Source organism: Erpetoichthys calabaricus, chromosome 8 (genome assembly GCF_900747795.2).
Source record: "Erpetoichthys calabaricus chromosome 8, fErpCal1.3, whole genome shotgun sequence".
Classification (NCBI taxonomy): domain Eukaryota; kingdom Metazoa; phylum Chordata; class Cladistia; order Polypteriformes; family Polypteridae; genus Erpetoichthys; species Erpetoichthys calabaricus.
Genome location: NC_041401.2, coordinates 20,399,599 through 20,423,869, shown reverse-complemented (window position 1 = coordinate 20,423,869; position 24,271 = coordinate 20,399,599). Strand labels below are relative to the sequence as shown.

Here is a 24,271-nt window from a genome sequence, read left to right as displayed (position 1 = left end):
TGCAGGTGAAAAACAGACAATAACTATGTATAATGTTAAATGTTAACGTTTACCCCCCCCCCCCCCCCGGGTGGAATTAAAGAGTCGCATAGTTTGGGGGACGAACGATCTCCTCAATCTGTCAGTGGAGCAGGACAGTGACAGCAGTCTGTCGCTGAAGCTGCTCTTCTGTCTGGAGATGATACTATTAAGTGGATGCAGTGGATTCTCCATAATTGATAGGAGCCTGCTGAGCGCCCTTCGCTCTGCCACAGATGTTAAACTGTCCAGCTCCATGCCAACAATAGAGCTTGCCTTCCACACCAGTTTGTCCAGGCGTGAGGCGTCTTTCCTCTTAATGCTGCCTCCCCAGCACACCACTGTGTAGAAGAGGGCGCTCGCCACAACTGTCTGATAGAACATCTGCAGCATCTTATTGCAGATGTTGAAGGACGCCAGCCTTCTAAGGAAGTATAACCAGCTTTGTCCTTTCTTGCACAGCGCATCAGTATTGGCAGTCCAGTCTAATTTATCATCCACTTTTTTTGCTTTCTTACTTTAGTTAATATATTCTTTATCGATTCATTTTGAGCCTCTTTATTATGTGTCTTCATTTGTGAGTGTGAGAGCCAGGTTAAGGCTGGGTGCATTCTTGGGGTCCCTGAAAAAAAAATTAAATCACCGTTTTAAAAACAGTGAGAATCTGAGCGGCTTATCCCAGCCACTACAATCGAATCACAAGTGAATGAGAATTTTGCAACTTGTTTAGGGGCAACAATTCATTTACCTACCAAATGAGCAAACATCATGTGACTCATTTGTGGGTAATAATTTGTTTCCAGGTCATGTGAATGAGGCTTGTGAACCTCGTTCTGGTGTAAAGATTGATTCACAAATCAAATGAACAAGAATCTTGTGGCTCATTCTTGGGTAATGATTCATTTTCAAATCAAATGAACCAGACTCATGTACATTGTTCTCAGTTAATGATTCATTTACGAGTCAAATTAATGAGAATACGGCGACTCATTCTTAGGTAGTAACTCAGTTCAAACTCAAAAGAATCAGTAAATGATATATACTCAATGCAGTCAATGTCCATTTGAAGTATAGTTGAAAACAAATCAAAATTAGAGTAATTTTTGAATGGTTCAGTTTTGTTTAAATGCCTTCAACAAAACGTATCAATAGACACATACAACACACAGTACAAGTCTTCAGGCTCTTTTTCCTTTCCTCTGCTCCTCCAGGCAGGCTTCGTCTGTTTCCTCCCGACTCTGGCTCCCTGGATGAAATCGAGTTGCTCCTTATATCTTCGACCTGGGAGTACTTCTGGTGCCAGAGCATAGCTCAATGGAAGTACTTTTGGGTCTATCACAAGTCTCAAAAAAGTAGGCATTGTGAATCCCTTCACCTTCCCCTGGCAGCCCAGTATGTCCCAGGTCCCAGTACACCCTTCAGGTATCCATGTGAGAGTCCTAAACCAGGGAGGCTGACACCTAGCGTATTGGGGAAGAAAATTTCCTGAATAAATTTTCTTCCTCGGTTCTCCTGTTATACTGGCCTCCCGACAGGGTGAGGATCCCTGTTTAGTCCCAGCCAGGAAGCTAATTGCTCCATGACATTCATTACAATGTACAAAAGGACATAAATATTTTACTTTTAATATTGTTTATATTTTTTCTTTTTTAAACAGTTTCAATAATGAATTGTACAACAAAATGTATACATTCTAATATAAATGTATTACTACTGTATTGTAGAACATTAGAACAATCTAGACAAGAACGGGCCATTCAGCCCAACAAACCTCGCCAGTCCTATCCACTTATTTCTTCCATAAAAACATCAAGTCAGGTTTTGAAAGTCCTACTGTCCACCACACCAGTTGGTAGCTTATTCCAAGTGTCTATCGTTCTTTGTGTAAAAAAAAAACTTTCTAATGTTTGTTTGAAATTTACCCTTAGCAAGTTTCCAACTGTGTCTCATGTGTTCTTGATTAACTCATTTTAAGGTCACTGTCTTGATCCACTGTACTAATTCCCTTCATAATTTTAAACACTTCAGTCAGGTCTCCTCTTAATCTTCTTTTGCTTAAACTGTAAAGGCTCAGCTCTTTTAATCTTTCCTCATAACTCATCCCCTGTAGCCCTGGAATCAGCCTAGTTGCTCTTCTCTGGACCTTTTTCTAGTGCTGCTATGTCCTTTTTGTAGTCTGGAGAACAAAACTGCACACAGGACTCTAGATGAGGCCTCACCAGTGTGTTATAAAGCTTGAGCAGAAACTCCTGTGACTTGTACTCCACACATCAAGGCGCTATATAACCTGACATTCTGTTAGCCTTCTTAATGACTTCTGAACAGTGCCGGGAAGCCGATAACTTAGAGTTTTCTACGACTCCTAAATCCTTCTCATAAGGTGTACTCTCGATTTTCAGACCTCCTATTGTGTATTCAAACCTCACATTTTTATTTCCTGTGTGTAATACTTTACATTTACTGACATTAAATGTGATCTGCCACAAATGTGCCCAAGCCTGTACGCTATCAAAGTCATTCTGTAATGATTTAAAGGATTTCGTATTATCTGCTAATCCACCTATCTTGGTATCATCAGCAAACTTAACCAGCTTGTTACTTATATTTCTATCCAAATCATTTATGTATATCAAAAATAGCAGTGTCCCTAGCACTGACTCCTGCTGGACACCACTCTTAACATCAGTCAATTCTGATGAGGTTCCTCGCACCATCACCCTCTACTTCCTGTGTCTGAGCCAGTTCTGCACCCATCTGCACACCACACCCTGAATTCCCACTTCTTTTGGTTTGATGCCCACCCTCTCATGTGGCACCTTATCAAACGCTTTCTGAAAGTCCAGATAAATAACATCATCTGCTCCACTTTGATCATATCCTTTTGTTGCTTCCTCATAGAATTCCAGCATGTTAGTAAAACACAACCTCCCTCTTCTTGAACCTATGCTGACTGTTGAGAGTAATTCCTGTTCTTGCCAAGTGTTGCTCAGTCTTATCCTTAATAATTCCTTAATAATTTTCCTGTGATGCATGTTAAGCTTACTGGCCTATAGTTGCTTGGATCTGCCTTGTTATTGATATGTACTGGTATGATGAATCAGAGAATCATCAGTGAGAGAGTTCTCGTTCACATATATTCAAAGAATCAAAAGTGAAGTAAATGAGTCAAGACATATGATTCAGGTTTTCCTTGCACATGCCCTTCAAACATTTACCAGCATCAGTGAAATGAAAGACGTATTTGCGCATCGATTTGTACGATTCACTGTAAAGAGTCTTCAAAAAGAAGGAATCGTTCATGACTCACAGATCACTAATAGGCATGCCTTTGTATGGAACATCTTTGTATTTGCTTTCTAACACATTTAATCCAAATGCTGGGTTGAGGACAGCCCAAGCCTATTCTCTGAGTCACTTGTGGTAGCATCGGGCCTAAGTCAGGAATCAAGGCTGAACAGGGTACAAGTCCATAGCCGGTCAGATCCACACACATTGATTAGATAGCTCACCTTTACATGTTTGTTATAGCCTGTTTTCATTTTACCGTGGCCTAAAATATGACAAAATATTTCAGTAGTTAAGTGAAATATATTAATTTGCACATTTTCTCAGTGTTACCGGTAGATTTTACATTTTACTCCTAGTGGGTTACAGAGGCTGCCCTTCTTTATTCCTGTGGAGTTTGTAATGAGATCCTAATTCAGCCCTATAATTGAAGCCCCTCTTTTAATTTCTCTTGTTTGTTTCCCTATTTCCGTGCTCAGTAGGTGCCGTTGTCGGACTGTGTACCTCAAGGCTGGAAGTGTCTGTAGGCCATTCAAGCTCAGTAATGACAAATTCATTCACGTCATTAGCTGTGTTCTTTGCTTAATTACAGACGTGGGCCTTTTCCACATTTTTTTTTTTTCATAAAAACTTCAAACTGTCAAAAGTTTTTGCTGTCTATCCATCCATTATCCAACCCGCTATATCCTTACTACAGGGTCACGGGGTCTGCTGGAGCCAATCCCAGCCAACACAGGGCGCAACCTTTCTTTATTTCACATTTAATAGAACATATACATTGCTTTTGATTAATGATGTACCATTTTAAATAATAATTAAGGAAATGAAAATGGCATTGACAGAAATACTGGTCCTCTTAACCTAATATTCCATTGCACAGCCTTTGGAATTTATAACTGCCATCCAGCATGCCAAGATTTGTCCACATATCGACTGGTCGTGGTGGCCCACTCTTCTTTAGTTCTTACAGGTCTGATGGGCGTCTTTTCCCAACCCTGACTTCCAGCTCCTTCCACTGTTGTTCAATGGGATTGAGATCAGACTCATGGCGGGCCACTTCAGAGTTGTCCAGTGTTTTCTTCTCCTCCATTCTTGGATGCTTTTTGAGGTGTGTTTCAGGTCATTATCCTTTTCCAGGACCCCATGACCTGTGACACAGCCATACTGACATTGCATTTCACTCCAAAATTCCCTGAGAATCTTCTGAATTCTTTATGTTGTGCACAAATTTAAGGTTCCCAGTGGTAGAGGCAGCAAAGCAACCTCAAAACATCACAGAGTTTCCTCCATGTAGGGATGGTATTCATTTTTTTGAAACCTCATTTTCTTTTCTGTGAATATGGCCCTGTCCATATGGACGTCTGAGTTGAGCGTTTTTCTGCCGTCTATGGCGTCGGGTGAGCACGGATTGAATGCCGAGCATTTTTCTGCTCTTTGAAGTGAAACAGACCGTCCACACGGGCTTGCACCACTTGCGTTTGGTTGGATGCGTGGGATGGCATCAAAAAAATGTTGCATGCAGCTTTCTATTGTCATCAATTTCTGCCAAAATCCTCATGAGCGTGAAGAAAATGTCTGTGCTGAGTTTACATGTACAGTGGAACCTCGGTTCACGACCATAATTCGTTCCAAACCTCTGGTCGTAAACCGATTTGGTCGTGAACCGAAGCAATTTCCCCCATAGGATTGTATGTAAATACAATTAATCCGTTCCAGACCGTACGAACTGTATGTAAATATTTTTTTTTTTAAAGATTTTTAAGCACAAATATAGTTAATTACACCATAGAATGCACAGTGTAATAGTAAACTAATGTAAAAACATTGAATAACACTGACACAAACACCCAGGCTCCCTGCTCACTCTCTCTCTCTCTCTCTCTCTCTCTCTCAGCAGCACGCGAGCCCCCTGTCCTCTCAGTTGCATGCGCAGGCTCTCTCTCTCTCAGCAGCATGTGAGCCCCGCTCTCCTCTCAGTTGCACCCACAGGCTCTCTCTCTCTCACTCAGCAGCACGTGAGCCCCACTCCCCCCTCTCCTCTCAGCTGCACGCGGCAGGCTCTCTCTCTCTCTCTCTCTTTCTCAGCAGCACGGGAAACTGGCTTGTTCGTATACCGAGTGTGTGGTCGTGAACCGAGGCAAAAGTTTGGCGAACTTTTTGGTTGTAAAGCGAGTTGTACATATACCGAGACGTTCGTGAACTGAGGTTCCACTGTATTTCATTTAACGTTCTGGAAGACCAGATATGTCCCATGAGTACATGTATGTGAGATATCTATCTATCTATCTATCTATCTATCTATCTATCTATCTATCTATCTATCTATCTATATATATATACAGTATATAATATATATAATACACAGTTATATGAAAAAGTTTGGGAACCCCTCTCGGCCTGCATAATAATTTACTCTACTTTCAACAAAAAAGATAACAGTGGTATGCCTTTCATTTCCTAGGAACATCTGAGTACTGGGGTGTTTTCCGAACAAAGATTTTTAGTGAAGTAGTATTTAGTTGTATGAAATTAAATCAAATGTGAAAAACTGGCTGTGCAAAAATGTGGGTACCCTTGTAATTTTGCTGATTTGAATGCATTTATTTGCTCGATGCTGATTACTTGCAACACCAAATTGGTTGGATGAGCTCGTCAAGCCTTGAACTTCATAGACAGGTGTGTCCAATCATGAGATATAAAGGTATTTAAGGTGGTCAATTGCAAAATGTGCTTCCCTTTGACTCTCCTCTGAAGAGTGACAGCATGGGATCCTCAAAGCAGCTCTCAAAAGATCTGAAAACAAAGATTGTTCAGTATCATGGTTTAGGGGAAGGCTACAAAAAGCTATCTCAGAGGTTTAAACTGTCAGGAATGGAATCAGGAAATGGAAGACCACAAGCACAGTTGCTGTTAACCCCACGTCTGGCAGGACAAGAAAAATACAGGAGCGGCATATGCGCAGGATTGTGAGAATGGATACAGACAACCCACAGATCACCTCCAAAGATCTGCAAGAACATCTTGCTGCAGATGGTGTATCTGTACATCGTTCTACAATTCAGCACAGTTTGCACAAAGAACATCTGTATGGCAGGGTGATGACAAAGAAGCCCTTTCTGCACTCACGTCACAAACAGAGTCGCTTGTTGTATGCAAATGCTCATTTAGACAAGCCAGATTCATTTTGGAACAAAGTGTTTTGGACTGATAAGACAAAAATTGAGTTATTTGGTCATAACAAAAAGCGCTTTGCATGGCGGAAAAAGAACACCGCATTCCAAGAAAAACACCTGGTACCTACTGTCAAATTTGGTGGAGGTTTCATCATGCTGTGGGGCTGTGTGGCTAGTTCAGGGACTGGAGCCCTTGTTAAAGTCGAGGGTTGGATGAGTTCAACCCAATATGAACAAATTCTTAAGGATAATGTTCAAGCATCAGTCACAAAGCTGAAGTTACGCAGGGGTTGGATATTCCAACAAGACAATGACCAAAAACACAGTTTGAAATCTACAAAGGCATTCATGCAGAAGGAGAAGTACAGTGTTCTGGAATGGCCGTCACAGTCCCCTGACTTGAATTTCATCGAAAATCTATGGGATGATTTGAAGCAGGCTGTCCATCCTCGGCAGCCATCAAATTTAACTGAACTGGAGAGATTTTGTATGGAAGAATGGTCGGAAATACCTCCATCCAGAATCCAGATACTCCTCAGAGGCTATAGGAGGCGTCTAGAGGCTGTTATATTTGCAGAAGGAGGCTCAACTAAGTATTGATGTAATATCTCTGTTGGGTTGCCCAAATTTATGCACCTGTCTAATTTTGTTATGCTGCATATTGCATATTTTCTGTTAATCCAATAAACTTAATGCCACTGCTGAAATACTACTGTTTCTATAAGGCATGTCATATATTAAAAGGAAGTTGCTAATTTGAAAGCTCAGCCAATGAGAAACAAAAATCCAAAGAATTAAGAAGGGTTCCCAAACTTTTTCATATGACTGTATATATGCATGTGTGTGTGTATGTGTATGTGGACACAGACAAGCAGGCACGTTTATTTACAAAGTGCTCCATTATGTACAAGTTCTCAAACCCCAAAAGTCCCCAAAGTTCTGGCCAACACACACAATGTCTTCTCTTCAGGCCGCCTCCTTCTCTCCTCCAGAGACCTCGTCCTCTCTTCACTCCCGACTCAAGTCTCCATATGAAGGGAGGCGGCCCCTTTTATATGCACCCGGATGTGCTCCAGGTGCTTCCCGGCACTCCCCAGTGTGGCGGAAGTGCCGGCTGCGTACCCGGAAGCACTCCGGGTGTCCCTGCTTCTCTTCCCCCCAGCACTTCCGGGTGTGGCGGAAGTGCTGAGGTCCAGGGCTCCCAAGGTACCAGGGCGCCCCCTGGTGGTGACCATGGGCCCCTACAGAGAAACGTACAGAGAAAGAGGATGAAAACTAGGAATACTTCAGTCAAGTGTACCGTGCAGTGCACCGTTACTGGTAATGATAATAATGGAGAATTCAAAACAGTTTGTGGGTTTGTGCTAATGACGTAACTTTAGCTCCTATGGATTATTAAGGCCGTTGGGTGAGTGCATACACGTGTTCTGTTTGTATATTTGCTTACTTCAAGGTGACAAGTAGTGCTCTTCAGGGCTAACACTGACTCACATATCGGTTGACCGAGGTGTAAAATGGTGTTGTACTAGCTGTTGTTTTTTCGCATTTCTTAATAGATTATACACACACTGTGCAGTCAGAGGGTGAACTCAGTAGCGGCGGCAATGTTTTCTCTGCCTATGTCGCTGTATCAGGAGGATTTTTAACACAAGGAGGTCAATGTTCAGGTCTAATAAAGGCAACTGATCCATATTTTGCAAATCCACTGAAGGATGGACTTCGAACCCCGGGGGTAAAAAACATTCTGGACTGCCCTATAACTGACCCCCACACAAAAACGCACAAAACTACAATCTGAACTGCAGGTTGGTGTTTACCAGAGGAAAATGAACACGAATGTAATGTCATACTGAAGTAAATTAAACGTCACTACAAAATGCAACTTAAACGCCTCGGTTCCTCAGAGCACATTCATTTAACCAAGATCTGAACGTCCGTGTGGGTAGGGCCTCCAAGTTGGTGTGATTTGCCAAAAAGTTCTAATTTTTCTCGAAAGACTCTGATTTGTTCTTTTAAAGTAGGGTCATTCTGGGTCTTCTGCAAAGAAACCCATTTCTAAGGCTGGATGTGTTCTTGGGGTTCCCGAGGGGAAAACAAAATATCACCATTTTAAAAACAGTCAGAATCTGAGAGGCTTATCCCAACCACTACAATTGAATCACAAGTTAATTAAAATTGTGCAGCTTGTTCAGGGGCAATGATTCATTTACCTACCAAATGAGCAAGAATCATGTGACTCGTTCATGGGTAATAATTTGTTTACAGATCAAGGGAATGGGGCTTGTGAACCCTGTTCTGGGGTAAAGATTGATTTACAAGTCAAATGAACGAGACTTGTGCAACTTGTTGTTAGGTAATGATTGTTTCACAAATTAAATGAATGAGACTTGTGCTACACATTCTTGGGTAATGATTCATTTGCAAATCAAATGAATCAGATTCATGCGCCTTGTTCTCTGATAATGATTCCTTTACACGTCAAATGAATGAGGATACTGTCACTCTTTGTTAGGTAATAACTCCGTTCAAGCTCAAAAGAATCCGTAAAAGATATATGCCCAATGCAGTCAATGAGCCATTAAAAGTATCCGCTGAAGTATAGTTGAAAACAAATAATTTATAGAAATTAGGATTATTTTTTGAATGGTTTAGTTTTGTGTGACTATTCTGTTAAATTTTGTGACCACAAGATGGTGTTGCAGCACCCCAAACTCGAGACACAAATGCACAAGTCACAATTTAATTGAAGGGTTTTAATCTTTAAATACCTTCAACAAAAGGTTTCAAAAGGCACACACAATATAATTATTCTGGCTTTCTTTCCTCTCCTCCACTCTTCCAAGGGAAGCTTCATCTGCTTCCTCCCGACTCTGGCTCCCTGGATGAAATCGAATGAGTCATCTTATCTTGGACCTGGGAGTACTTCCGGTGCCAGGGCATGGACCGATGGAAGTACTTTTGGGTCTATCAGAAGTCCCAAAAAAGTAGGCATTGTGAATCCCTTCACCTTCCCCTGATGGCCCAGTATGTCCCAGGTCCCAGAATACTCTGCTGGCAAAGTAGGGCCATTCTGGGTCTTCTGCAAAGAAACCCATTTTCATTCAGACATTGGCAGATGGTGTGGGGTTGAATCTGTTTTGAAGTGTTCCTTGGTTCTTTCTTCACCAATCCAAGAATCTTCCTCTTTGATCTTGGGTCACTTTTACTCTTGTGTCCTTGTCCAGGGATGTTGGTAACAGTCTCATGGCCTTTAAAATTCTTAATAATATTGGCAACAGTTGTCATATGAACATCAGGCTCTTTGGAGATGGTCTTGTAGTCCATGTATTGGCTCCTGGCAGTGTAGGAAGTCCCAATTACATTGGTAGAAGGACTAGAAAAGAAGATCAACCAGCATGTTCACAGGTGGCTTGGAATCCCTCCCAGCTGCATATTGGTTGGGCTGTACATAAAGCTAGGCCAGCTACAACTCCCCTGTTAGCGAGGAGTTCACAGCAGCAAAATGCAGGTTAATCTTGACCTGTGGAAATTGTAAGGGTGAAGGAGTTAGAGAATCCAGTGTTATGACAAGATCAGGGCACATGTGGGATGCTGATGTTGCTGTAGCCCAAGCTGAGCATTCACTTAAACTCAAGGACAAAATATGCACTGGAGGACAGGGATTGGAGTCTACACACTTTCAACAGTGGGGAGCATCCCACACAAGGAAATGGAGTGCAATGATCCAAGAAGAGGTGAAGGTCATTGAGGAAGAGAGGTGGAAAGCAAGACCTGCTGACTTAGGGCTATAAGGAGCCTGGGCAAGTTGTGACCTTCCCCAGAGGAAGATCTCATGGAGGATTGAACCATTTTGTATATCATTCCCTTTGTTGGCATTCTATGATACTCTTCCAACACCAGTGAACTCGCACAAGTGGAGTAGGAGGGAGGATCCATTATGCAAGCTGTGTGGTGGGAGAGGAACTATAGCACACATCCTTTCAGGCTACAAGACCGCATTAACTCAAGGAAGATGCAGGTTGCACCATGATAAAGTCTTGCTAGTCCTCAGACATTTTGGAGAGGGAAAGAAAGATGAAGCAACATCCCAGGGCCAAAGCATTAGAAACCATTATATCTGTCAAAAAATGCCAGATTGTGTCACATGGGCTGCTGAGGAAAAGAAGATCATCTTAAAGGTATGTCACATTACACAACGTTTTCAGAGATTTTTCAGTTGTTGCCTTCATTCACATAGCCATAGTGAGTCAGTAGCGTGTTTCAGTGAAGCCAATTGCCTAATGTGACATAGCCAGCAACTCACTCCAACTAGCCTACGACTTGTACCGATAAAATCAAACAGGTCGGAGAGGCTGTATGCTGTGAAATGAATATCCTCAACACATGAAAAAGGTTTGGGGCAACCACCCGTATGCTTGAACCCGACTGCAAAAAGGCAAATTTTTAAGCACAAGTGAATACAGTGTTGAGTCCAAAACAGAACTGATCAACGGAAGGAATATGTTGGATCAGGGGAAGTGACGTCATCGGGGCCAGAACCGGTAATGATGTCATCAGGGCCGGAATTGGTAGTGATGTCATTGGGGCCTGAACTGGAAGTGACATCTTCAAACTCAGGCAGAATTTCCCGTGTGTGGTCTGCAGAGATAAAAGAGGAAGGTTTAGTGCACACCACCACCCCCTGGCCTGGCGTGGATTTACCTTCTTTTGGTCCTTTTAGCTGACTTCCATGCGCACATGTGTGACAATGCATAAGAACTGACAATGAATGAGTGCGCATTCGAAAGTACAATGCATAGAATGTAGTGACAAGGAATAAGGAACAAGGGAGTTTTGAACCTCGAAAACAGAAGAAAGGCTCTGTCTCATGTTTATGTGCTGAAGCAGAATGGAAAAATAGGGCATAGATTGCAGCTGAACTCAACAGTTTACTTGCTAACCTGATAACCCATCGTACAGCACTGGCTCCGTCAGGCAACACCTAACTGCCTGTCACAAGAGCCAGTGAGCATGGCTGTGCCTGTAAAGTTGCCATTCTGTCGGTAAAGTAGTTGATTTTCAGTCTTTTCATCTGACATGGTCTGATGATGTGATCAGCCACTGCGGTCAACAAATCTGACATACCCCCACGACTAGAAGGAACGTAATGTGACATCGGCTTTAGTGGACCTGACAATACCTTGGGAGGAAAGGTGTGAGGAGTAAACAAAGAGCAGCAAGTATCAAGAATTGGTGCATGACTGTAAGGCTGACAGACATGGCTGATCAAGGTGGAAGTGGGTTGCAGAGGATTCCCCAACCAGTCAGTGTAGAACCTTCTGACAATAATAGGACTTAGGCAGACAGAAAGAACAACAGCATCCCGGAGGTTGGGTGAGGCAGCAGAATGGGCTTCTTGCTAGTTATAGTTGAAAACCAGAAGCTGATGGGCACTGATTTGGCCATTAAGTTTGTCATAGAGACATATGTGTTGCATGGGGCACTGCAGACATCACTGCTGAGGTCTGTGTTGATTACTTAGATTATAACCCACATCTAGTACTTAATACTTTGAGAAGAACAGGAACCTTTAAACCACTGATTTCATTCAGTTTTATCTTGCCTGTGTTCCTTTCAGAAAGGTGTTCCCTGCTGTTTTGTCTCCTAATTGACGGTTCACTTACTGAACAATTCAGTTGCTTATTTTTGCTATTCTTTTTTTGTTCTTTAGCCTAAGGCAGCAAGTGGCCTACAAATCATAATAAGACAATGCAGCTGGTGCTTAGAGACAGGAGTAAACATGTCTATCTGAAGACATGACAGTTATTAGGCTGGTTTAACTAAAGAAAAAAATCTAACAAATGCTTTCTGACTAAAGTGGATATTGGCTGGAGACAACATGTGAAATATCCAAACCTTACGTATTTCCTGCCATACAAGGATATTAAAGAGAGCCTTTAAGAAAGTCTTAAAGATTTTGCTTCAGGGAAACTAGTGGGCGACTTTAAGAATGCCATACAACCAGCCTGAGTTCTATCTCTAGAGATATGGTGGTGTGTTAAAGTTGACCCTGGTACATAAAGTGCTTCAGGCTGTGTTTACCATAGGCATGACATGGTTTTATTCTTCCGTCTTTTGGAAAGAGTAGAGGTTATTATATAGTATCTACACTAAAAGGCCAAACGTATGTGGACACTCCTCACAATTATTGAGTCCAGCAGACACAGCTGTGCAATCTCCTTTGACATATACTGGCAATGGAATGGGGTGTACTGAGAGGTCAGTGACTTTAAACATGACACCGTCACAGGATGCCCACCTTTGTCTCAAGACAGTAAATGAAGATCCTGCTCTGCTAGATCTGCTCTGGTCCACTGTAAGAGCTATTATTGTGAAGTGGAAGCGTTGAGGAGCAACAACAGCTCAACCATGAGGTGGCAGACCACACAAACTATCCTAGCACGTACAACTCACTTCACCTCTGTGGCATCACTCGCAACAAAATTCCACACTGCCATCAGCACAAGAACTGTGCATCAGGAGCTTCAAGAAATGGGACTCCATGGCTGAATACGCAAACCTAACATCACTATGCTGAATGTCAAGTGTCAGCTGGAGTGGTGTAAAGCACAGTGTCGCTGGACTCCGGAGCAGTGGAATTGTGTTCTCTGGAGTGATGACTCCCATTTCATTAGGCATCAGTACTTTGTAGAAGATTGAGTCTTCTTGGGAAAGTATCTGCAGGCTTTGCATACCTAGATTTGTGCAGTTTATCCCATTCTTCCTCACAAGGTCTATTAGGTTGGTGTGAAGTGTCTGTAAACTGCCATTTTCTGGTCTCTCCACAAATGGTGTATGGAATTAAAGTCTGGGCCACGCAAGGATAGCCAGAGACTTGTCCTGAGGCCATGCTAGTGTTGTCTTAGCTGTGTGCTTCGAGTCACTGATGTGTTGAAAGGTGAACTGTTACCACTGACTAAGGTCATCTGCACTGTGATCAGTCTCTATTGAGAAGCACACACAATACATTAGGCCGGTGATGAGCAGTGCCTGGTCTTCACCAGACAAAGCACTTGGAGTGCCGCCCAGTGAGTTTTATCTTTGTCTCATCAGACCAGAGAATCTTTTTTTTTCCTCATCCACCTCAGAGTCCTTTAGATGCCTTTTACCCAGGAGTGGCTTCTTTTTAGCCACTCCACCATAAGCACCCATTTGATGGAGTGTGTGGACACTTTTTGTGACTGAAGACAGAGAAGAAATTAAAATTAGTAAAAACCTTTTATTGATACACACCAGACAAGGGTAAAATGACAGAGAAATACAGTCCTAGGACACCGCACTTCATCTGCCTCGAGCGCAGATATCCTTGCTCTTTTATAGCTTTCTAGTCTCCTGATCGTAGACCACGTAAGCAATAAAAATAGCGTCCTGACTCATTTTGTATTATTCCAATTGGTAAAGTCTTTACCCTAAAGGTATAAGGTGTGAATTTCCCATTGGGATTAATAAAGTATCTATCTATCTATCTATCTATCTATCTATCTATCTATCTATCTATCTATCTATCTATCTATCTATCTATCTATCTATCTATCTATCTATCTATCTATCTATCTATCTATCTATTTTCTTGTCACACACATCATTGAAAGGAAAATTACAGAAAGTATATACAGTGGTGTGAAAAACTATTTGCCCCCTTCCTGATTTCTTACTCTTTTGCATGTTTGTCACACAAAATGTTTCTGATCATCAAACACATTTAACCATTAGTCAAATATAACACAAGTAATCACAAAATGCAGTTTTTAAATGATGGTGTTTATTATTTAGGGAGAAAAAAAATCCAAACCTACATGGCCCTGTGTGAAAAAGTAATTGCCCCCTTGTTAAAAAATAACCTAACTGTGGTGTATCACACCTGAGTTCAATTTCCGTAGCCACCCCCAGGCCTGATTACTGCCACACCTGTTTCAATCAAGAAATCACTTAAATAGGAGCTGCCTGACACAGAGAAGTAGACCAAAAGCACCTCAAAAGCTAGACATCGTGCCAAGATCCAAAGAAATTCAGGAACAAATGAGAACAGAAGTAATTGAGATCTATCAGTCTGGTAAAGGTTATAAAGCCATTTCTAAAGCTTTGGGACTCCAGCGAACCACAGTGAGAGCCATTATCCACAAATGGCAAAAACATGGAACAGTGGTGAACCTTCCCAGGAGTGGCCGACCGACCAAAATTACCCCAAGAGCGCAGAGACGACTCATCCGAGAGGTCACAAAAGACCCCAGGACAACGTCTAAAGAACTGCAGGCCTCACTTGCCTCAATTAAGGTCAGTGTTCACGACTCCACCATAAGAAAGAGACTGGGCAAAAACGGCCTGCATGGCAGATTTCCAAGACGCAAACCACTGTTAAGCAAAAAGAACATTAGGGCTCGTCTCAATTTTGCTAAGAAACATCTCAATGATTGCCAAGACTTTTGGGAAAATACCTTGTGGACTGATGAGTCAAAAGTTGAACTTTTTGGAAGGCAAATGTCCCGTTACATCTGGCGTAAAAGGAACACAGCATTTCAGAAAAAGAACATCATACCAACAGTAAAATATGGTGGTGGTAGTGTGATGGTCTGGGGTTGTTTTGCTGCTTCAGGACCTGGAAGGCTTGCTGTGATAGATGGAACCATGAATTCTACTGTCTACCAAAAAATCCTGAAGGAGAATGTCCAGCCATCTGTTCGTCAACTCAAGCTGAAGCGATCTTGGGTGCTGCAACAGGACAATGACCCAAAACACACCAGCAAATCCACCTCTGAATGGCTGAAGAAAAACAAAATGAAGACTTTGGAGTGGCCTAGTCAAAGTCCTGACCTGAATCCAATTGAGATGCTATGGCATGACCTTAAAAAGGCGGTTCATGCTAGAAAACCCTCAAATAAAGCTGAATTACAACAATTTTGCAAAGATGAGTGGGCCAAAATTCCTCTAGAGCGCTGTAAAAGACTCATTGCAAGTTATCGCAAATGCTTAATTGCAGTTATTGCTGCTAAGGGTGGCCCAACCAGTTATTAGGTTCAGGGGGCAATTACTTTTTCACACAGGGCCATGTAGGTTTGGATTTTTTTTTCTCCCTAAATAATAAAAACCACCATTTACAAACTGCATTTTGTGTTTACTTGTGTTATATTTGACTAATGGTTAAATGTGTTTGATGATCAGAAACATTTTGTGTGACAAACATGCAAAAGAATAAGAAATCAGGAAGGGGGCAAATAGTTTTTCACACCACTGTATGCTTTTTGTCACGTACGCAAAACACAAACAAGTTTGATCATTCTGTCCTATTTTCTGTACTTACACACATACATTTTGTTCAATTACATCATTTTATGTTTTTACAAGTGTTACTGAGATGGTCTTCCTTCCAACAGGTTCTCCCATCTCAGTAGAGGACTTCGAAAGCTCTGTCAGAGCGACCATTGGGTTCTTGGTCACTTTCCTAACCAGGGCTTTTCTTGCCAGGTTTATCGGTTTGGCTGGACAGCTAGCCCTAGAAAGAGTCCAGGTGGTTCCGAACATCTGCATTTTTGCAATTGTTGAGACCACTGTGATCCTGGTAACACTCAAAGTTTTACAAATGGTTATATCACCTTGACCTAATCTGTGCCTCACTACGATTTGATTGTGGAGATCTACAGAGAGTTTCTTGGACTGCATAGCTTGGTTCTTGAATTGACATGCAGTGTGAATTGTGGTACCTTCTACACACAAGTGTGTGTCTTTCTGAATGATGTCCTGTTAATGCAGTTTGCCACAGGTGGACTCCAGTCAAGTTCTTGACACATCTCAAGTTAAATTAAAACAAAAGGGAGGCAGCTGAGCTCAATTTGGAGCACCACAGCAAAGGGTCTCAGTACTTCTATGAATGAGAGATTGCAATATTTGGTTTTTAATACATTTTGCAAACCTTTATGATTGTGGGTTACTGAGTGTAGATTGAGGGGCAAAAATGTCAAATGTATCCCTTTAAAATGAAAACTACAGGGTGAGTCAAAATGAAATACCACATTTCCTAAGGTCATTGCACTGAAGTAGAGGCAGCAGAGTGGGTTGGGGTGGGGGGTCCTTTGATAGGCAACCCCTTGTAGTTTTCAGTCGGCAACATGCCTTGGTCCAGTGCACACCGTGGTTTCGCTGTCCATCATCACTATGCAACGTGCCTTCCAAACGCACTTCCTCCTAACGGTGAAGTCCCAAATCAGAAAATAATTTTTAAGTGGGTGGCTAAATTTAGACAGATGGGTACAACATTGAACAGAAAATCTCCAGGCATTCCTTGAAAATAAATTTATAAATGTTGAGGGTCAAGATATTCCTTAAGCCGTACTCGTGGGTCACCTTTTGTATTCTAAATATCATTATCATACGATTACAATCAATACAATTTATATAAAGGATTAGCAATTTTGGTTGCAGAAGATAATGTAAGAGAGTTTGTTCCATCTGCAGAATAAAGTTCGTTCGTCAATTATATAAATTTTATTTTCAACATTTTAAATCATGTTGTCATTTAAATATAATTTAAAAATCTCTTTCAGCCTAACTGGTAAAGGATGTCGCTGAGTTGTTCTTTCACATAGTTGTCTTTTCGCCGGGTTGTCTTTTGCCTAGTTGTCTTTTCACCGAGTTGACTGTCGCCCAGTTGCCACTGAACCGAACTGGATGTGGTGGATGCTTGGTTACAACAGGATGGAGCAGTAGCTCATACGGCCTGTGTGGAGATCCATGCAAGTTTTGATCTGATCAAAAGCTGATCTCCCTGAGCGGTGATGTCGAGTGGCCTTGACGTTCGCCGATCTCGATCTGTTAGATTTCTTCTTTTGGGGCTCTCTCAAGTTGAAGGTATACACACACACCGATCTCAAAACCTTGAAGCTTTCAAAGACGCTAATCGACCATGAAATCGCCACTATTCCCCTTGAAATGGCCAAACGAGTCATGCGAACATACAGAAATCGTCTCAAAGAGTGTATCGCTAGTGATGGCCACCATCTTGAGAAGACATCGTTTTTAAAACACAGTGAAAAAAATCTATTTTGTATCCCCTTTCTTGTGTCGTAATGAAATGTATTTTATCTTGTAGTGTTTTTATAGAATAAACGTTTGAAATGTGGTACTTCTTTTTGGCTCACCCTGAGCTACACAATAAAGGGTCCAGAAAGTGAAAGAGGTCTGAATACTTTCTGAATTCACTGTAATTAGATTAACCTGCCAGCTCCATCATTGGCGCATCCTTTGATAAGGTGCTGTGAGATGCAATGCCGGCTATTTGAACCCACAATGGCTGCAGCACGCATGGCAGACCTACCCAGGACCACCTCTCAGCTATGAATGTACACCACTGTAAATGTTAACATTTTAACAAATGCATTTATTTACTTACTTTAGATGGGATCATCGTGGGACAGCTAGGAATAAAGGCACGGTAGGATTTTTCTCTTTTTATTATGTTTTATCAGAAGTTTACCAAAAGAGAAGGAGAGTTGTCTCACTTTCAATGCTCATCCTGGTTTTATGTGTTAGAACAGGGGTGTACAACTCTCGTCCTGGTGGGCCACAGTGGCTGCTGGTTTTCATTCTAATTATCTTAGTGAGTCATTTTTGCTGCTGATTAACTTGTTTTGCAATAGTTTGAATTGACGTGACTCCGGGCCTAGAGGGCCGCTGTGGCTGTAGGTTTTCATTCTAACCCTTTTCCTATCAGTGACCAGGTTTCAATGCTAATTAATGTCTTTTCCCTTCATTTTAATAGCATTATTTTTAAGAATGCAGTCCTCTGAGTTGATTCTTTTCTTCATTAAATGACAGCCAAACAGAAAATAGACGTGAAACGAGCCGACAGATGACCACCTAAACTGGGGCTTCAAACTCCAACCAATTTCACTCCAACCAGTTTCTTAATGAGAAGCTAAATCTTGCTGGTAATTAAACAATTAAGCCTGTTATTTAATTCCACGGTTTGTTTCTGCTGTGTTATGTTTTTTCTAAGAACATTGTCAAAAAGTTGTGGCGACCTGAGAGATCAGCCTTACTGAGACCTTCACCTTTTCTTTATTTTCAGATATTGTGTGATGGGCACTAGTGAGCTGGTCATGTGGCGGCTTGTTTTGTATCTCATTATTGTTTGGCTGCTAATTAAAGAAAAAAAAGACAAATAAGGGTCCTGAGTCAAGTTAATTAAAACTAAGGCAAAAGAAGTTCATTAGCAGCAAAAACTGGTCACTAATTAAGAAGATGGTTAGAATGCAAACCTGCAGCCACTGCGTCCCATCAGAGCCGGAGTTCAACACTCCAGCCTTAGTTGTTTCTTTTTCCTTAATGAGTAGCCAAACAATAATGAGACACAAAACAAGCAGCCACATGACCAGCTAACCTGAAAATAAAGAAAGGTGAAGGTCTCTGTCATATTGGTCTGCTCAGGTCACCAAAACATCTTAGAAAAAACAGAAAATCACCAGTCTGCTGTGGCAGAATGAGAGCAGCAACAAGTCCTGATATTCAATAACAGCTTTAATTACCAGCAAGAATTGGCTTCTCATTAAGAAACTGTTTGGAGAGAAATTGGCTGGAGTTTGATGTTCCAAATTAGCTGGTCATCTGCTGGCTCTCATTTCTGTTTGGCTGCCATTTAATAAAGAAATGAATCAATTCAGAGGACTGAATCCTTAAAAACAGGGCTATTGAAATGAATGGAAAAGGAGTTAATAAGCAGTGAAAACTGCTCACTGATTAAGAAAAGGTTTAGAATGAAAACCTACAGTCCACCAGGACCAGAATTGGACACCCATTAGAACAGTGTGGACAGGAACAGGCCATTCAGCCCAACAAAACTTGCAAGTTCTACCATACTTAATTCTTCTAAAATAACATGAAGTAGAGATTTGAAGGTCTCTAAAGTTCTGCCCACCACACTACTTGGTCACTTAATCCATGTGTCTGTGGTTCTCTGTGTAAAGAAAATTCCTCCTGAGGTTTTATATGAAATTTACCCTTAACAATTTACCCTTGTTGACTGACTGTCACTTATTCTTTCAGAAGGACCTCATCTGATGGCCCACTGTTGTCTCTAAAGGTAATTGGTTATTAAGTACATCACTTCAATTCAGTGAACAGTCCTGATTATTCATTTGTTCCTTTTGTGTTGTTGCATGTCTACCTTTCAATCAGGGATCTGTAAATGGCAGTCTACAAGTGCTTGATGATGGGGGTAAGTCACTTTTTCTTCATCTGCACCTTACTGTCTTCATGTTATATGACATTATATTCCCACTTGTAGAAATTAACTTGGGTATGAAGGGAAAAAGCATAAGGCGCCATGCTTTGAGATGATGTGTCACCCGTAGGAGTTGCTTTATGTTACATGGTTATACATTTTGTTTAAGGGTTAACAGCATCCATCCATTCTCTGAGCCCACTAATTTTATTTTAGTGTCTTTATGAGCCAGAGCCTATTCTAACAGAATCAAAACACAATGACTACTGGAAGGTATGCCCATCCAGCACACTCTTTAAAAAATCTTTGATGTTAGATAAAGACTTTTTTTTCCCTTTTTTCTAATTAATCTAATACATGTATAGCTGTAGTTTCATTTTAAGGCATAAACTTGTCCAGGGATGCAAAGTATGCACAATTTAAGCAGTTAGTAGTAGGAACAAGTAAGAAGATCATCTGTCCTGGGGTCCGTGTCATAATGTCTCTAAAATCAAGTCCTAATAATGAATGGATTTTGGTCGTCACTTTGTCAAACATAATATATGAGAATATTCCCAAAAACTAGGTGACACATCCATGTCATGTCATTTCTAACCTGCTGAATGCAGACCAGGAGTGTGGAGGAGAGGGGCTGGAGCCAGTCTTAGCTAGCATAGGGTACAAGGCTGGAACAAACCCTGGACAGGGTGCCAGTCCATCACAAGGCAAACACACACACACCAGACACACTTTAGAGTCACCAGTTCACCTAACCGGCATGTCTTTGGACTGTGGGAAGAAACCCACACAGGCACAGGGAGAACATGCAAACTCCACATAGGACCGGGATGTGAACCTTGGTCTCCTTACTGCAAGGCAGCAGTGTTACCATTGTGCCACCCTGTGACACATCCAAAAATTATATGTGAAATGCCTTGAGCATGGGAAAGGCGCTATATAAATGGAATGTATTATTATTATTATTATTATTACTAGTCTGCACTTTAATAGCTTTACTGTTTAAACTACACAGTGTTCACTAAGAACAATAATAATAACTAGCCGACACCCGCCGTAGCATACGACGGTGTAAGAATAGGAACAGAAAACGGTGAGAAAGGAATTCAGAAATCAAGAAGAAATAAATACTTCTTGAAAGACGCAGTTGTGAATAGGTGTTTTGGTGGAGACGACAGATTATGAGTCGAAAGATCTAACCCTAGAAAATAATAACAACCCCAAAAAGATGTTGTTGTAGAATGTCTCTAAGTGATTCCTGCAGCTTAATCCAAAAGGCTCGTACTACAATATCAGGTCTGTGCTCTGGTCTTTGGGTATCCGACAGTACATGTAGAATTTTCGGCCAAGCAGGATTATATGTGAAAGTGATAAATAAATCAGGCTTTCCGAATTTATGCACTATGGCCATGGCATCCTGATAGTTTTGTTGCATGTATCTTGGACTTCCTGGGAATGTGGACGGTAATGTGATCATTTTGCCTACACGTACGTTTTTATTTTCAGCGTTTGCTTAAAGTGTGTGTGATAGTCCTTTGTATTGTTCCACGCACAGATCTTGTTGATGTAATCTGAGATCGTTGAGACGCGCGCCCTCCGTTTTAACATATGCATCTACGACGTACTGTTGGAATAGTTTTCCGCTGGAGTGCAAAATGCTAAATGTATTCCTAATTGCTAATCTGTATGCATAAAATTGGCATTGAGTAAACCTTATTCGCTTGGCGATTCTTTTATCGGGAACATGTTGTAAATCTTTGTGCCAGCCAATGTCTCCGTAAGGGAATAAAAGTGGGAAAACCATAGGATCGCAATTCATATTGAGCGTGGAAATCTGTTTACAGGAGTTGCCTATGGGATAGATGCAAATGTCCCTTTCAGCAGGTGGTTCGCCATCTTCTCCGACGAACATCGCTGCAAAATCAGTATGACATGTCGGGGCATTGTATCGTCATAAATCCTGCCTAGGGTTTTCCTTGAAAACCATTTGTACAGATGCTGTTGGATTGGACTGAGCGATTTCATGCATGTGTTTGTATGATTTAGCGAAGGGGTTGATTGTTCTGAGCATGGAATCTAGCTGAAGAAATAAATTTTCGCTGCATGCAGAGTTTGCTTTATTTTGTAAGCGTACTTCAGTAGCTTACGCTGTGTCAAAAACATACAACTGTTCAGGCAGCGTGGGGAAGGGTTTGGAAGAGGACGCATAGGAATTGAGAAATGCCGTGTCAGCTGCGTGTAAGCGGGACCGGTTTCGAAGTGGAAGCCGGACGAACCAGAACAGAAATATATACAGTATAAGAGATAATACATTTTATTTAATAGGCGCCTTTCTTAGCACTCAAGGTCACCTTACAATAAAATTAAACAACATTAGTAAAATAAAAACAAAGAGAATGATAAATTTAAAAGCAATAATTAGCAAACAAACAAAGATAACAGGCAGTAACAGTGTAGAATTCACAATTGGTATGCCAATTTGAAAAGATAAGTTTTGAGGGCAGTTTTAAAATGTGTTATTGAATTGAGCTGACGGATATGAGAGGGAAGAGAATTCCAGAGTTGAGGAGCACTATGAGAGACACTCGAACTCCCATAGAACAGAGTTTGATGTGTGGTACAGAAAGTAGAGCTGCAGATGAGGATCTGAGTGAGCGAGAGGAGTGTCAGTCTGGAGGAGATCAGTGAGGTTGTGGAAAGCTTTAAATGTTAAGAGCAGTATTTTGTATTGTATTCAGTAGTTAACAGGGAGCCAGTGAAGTTGAGAGAGAATCGATGTAATATGTTCAGTGGATTTAAAACAGCAGGTTATTATCCTGGCAGCAGAAATTTGAAGAAGTTGTAAGCGATGGATAAGTTTTTGTGGGATGCCAGCTAGAATAGCATTACAGTAATCTATACGTGATGTGACAAGGGCATTAACCAATACTTCAGTACTGTGTTGTTTAAGAAGATGACGAAGTCTAGAAATGTTTCAGAGATAGAAGAAGGCAGTCTGAGAAATGTTACTTATATGGGAAGAAAAAGAGAGGGTACTGTCTAGAATGATGCCCAGGCTCTTAACTTGGGAAGAGATGTTTGTGTTAATATTGTTAATTAAAATAGAAGAATGGTTAACCTTAGCAAGTGTAGATTTAGAGCCAATGAGGAGCACCTCAGTTTTATTGCTGTTTAGTTGGAGAAAATTGTGAGTCATCCATGTCTTTATGTCTTGGAGACATGCCATAAGAGCATCTGGAGGGAAAACAGAAGTGGATTTAGTAGATAGATATAGCTGTGTGTCATCAGCGTAACAATGAAATTTAATACCATGGTGCCAGAAGGTATAAATGAGAAAAAGAAGCAGTCCCAAAACAGAACCCTGTGGAACTCCCTGAGTAACGACTGCGTTCTCAGATTTAAAGCCCTTTATTTGAACAAATTGCTTCCTATCAGTGAGGTAGGAAGAAAACCACTGGAGGACAAGGCCATAGACTCCAAAACTAGCTAGTCGTTTCAAAAGAATCTGATGGGGTATGGTGTCAAATGCGGAGCTGAGGTCAAGAAGCAAAACAACTGATAAAAGTCACGTCAGCTGCCTGAAGAAGATCATTTGTGATTTTGACATGGGTAGTTTCTGTGCTGTGATTTAGGACGAAACCCAGATTGAAACTGTTCAAAAAGGTTATTTTTTGAAAGATGGGACTGGAGTTGGGAGGCAGCTATCTTTTCGAGAACTTTAGATATGAAAGGAACATTTGAGATAGGCCGATAATTGTTAAGGATATTTGGGTCTGAACCAGGTTTTTTCAGAATTGGAGTAATTCAGGCTGTTTTTAGTGAGAGGGGGACTGTGCCTTTAGTAAGGGAAGAGTTAACTATAGCAGTTATCATGGGGGAAATATGTGACAGACAGGACTTAACAAAGCTTGTAGGTTTTGGATCCATTTGGCATGAGAATGAATTAGATTTTGTTATAAGCTCCAACTAGAAAGATTACAATATGCAAGCTTTCGAGGCAACTCAGGCCCCTTCTTCAGGCAAGATGTAATGATTACATCTTGCCTGAAGAAGGGGCCTGAGTTGCCTCGAAAGCTTGCATATTGTAATCTTTCTAGTTAGCCAATAAAAGGTGTCATTTTGCTTGGCTTTTCTCTACATTCATAATGGCTAACACGGTACAACACCCTAGTACTACTTATAAGCTCCAAGATATTATTTTCAGCTGGTAAACTGAAATCTGAGAATAGGGTGGTTGGTAAGGGAATATGGGTGATAGTGGAGAGTATGTAATTTTCTGCAGAAATAGAGGAAGCAAGTTACTGGTGGATTTCTTCAATTTTTGAGTTGAAGAAATCTAAAAAAGTGCAGCAGTATTTAACAGAGATGTTATGTTAAGCGACATTTTCTGGCGGTGTAATTAACCTTTGCATTGTAGAAAAAAGAGCTCTAGTATTTTTCCCTCCTGTATTGATAATGTTAGAATAGTATACAGTTTTGGCAGCAGAGAGAGCATTTTTGTATTTTAACCTAGGATTTGAGTACATTTCCTTGTGTACAACTAGAC

The 24,271-nt window shown here is 41.2% G+C and overlaps 1 protein-coding gene across 6 annotated transcripts in view; it reads left to right on the top strand.

The window, feature by feature from the left end:
* Window positions 1–24,271, top strand: part of erich2 (glutamate-rich 2) — a 140,009-nt gene that overhangs the window by 38,298 nt on the left and 77,440 nt on the right. For 4 of the 6 annotated variants that reach the window (XM_051930681.1, XM_028806319.2, XM_028806318.2 and 1 more), the window contains 3 exons: window positions 17,904–17,940; window positions 19,551–19,587; window positions 19,683–19,722. In XM_051930681.1, the coding sequence (XP_051786641.1) occupies window positions 17,904–17,940; window positions 19,551–19,587; window positions 19,683–19,722 (114 nt within the window). The remainder of the gene's footprint in view (window positions 1–17,903; window positions 17,941–19,550; window positions 19,588–19,682; window positions 19,723–24,271) is intronic. The other 2 variants (XM_051930682.1, XM_051930683.1) reach the window with 1 other exon arrangement.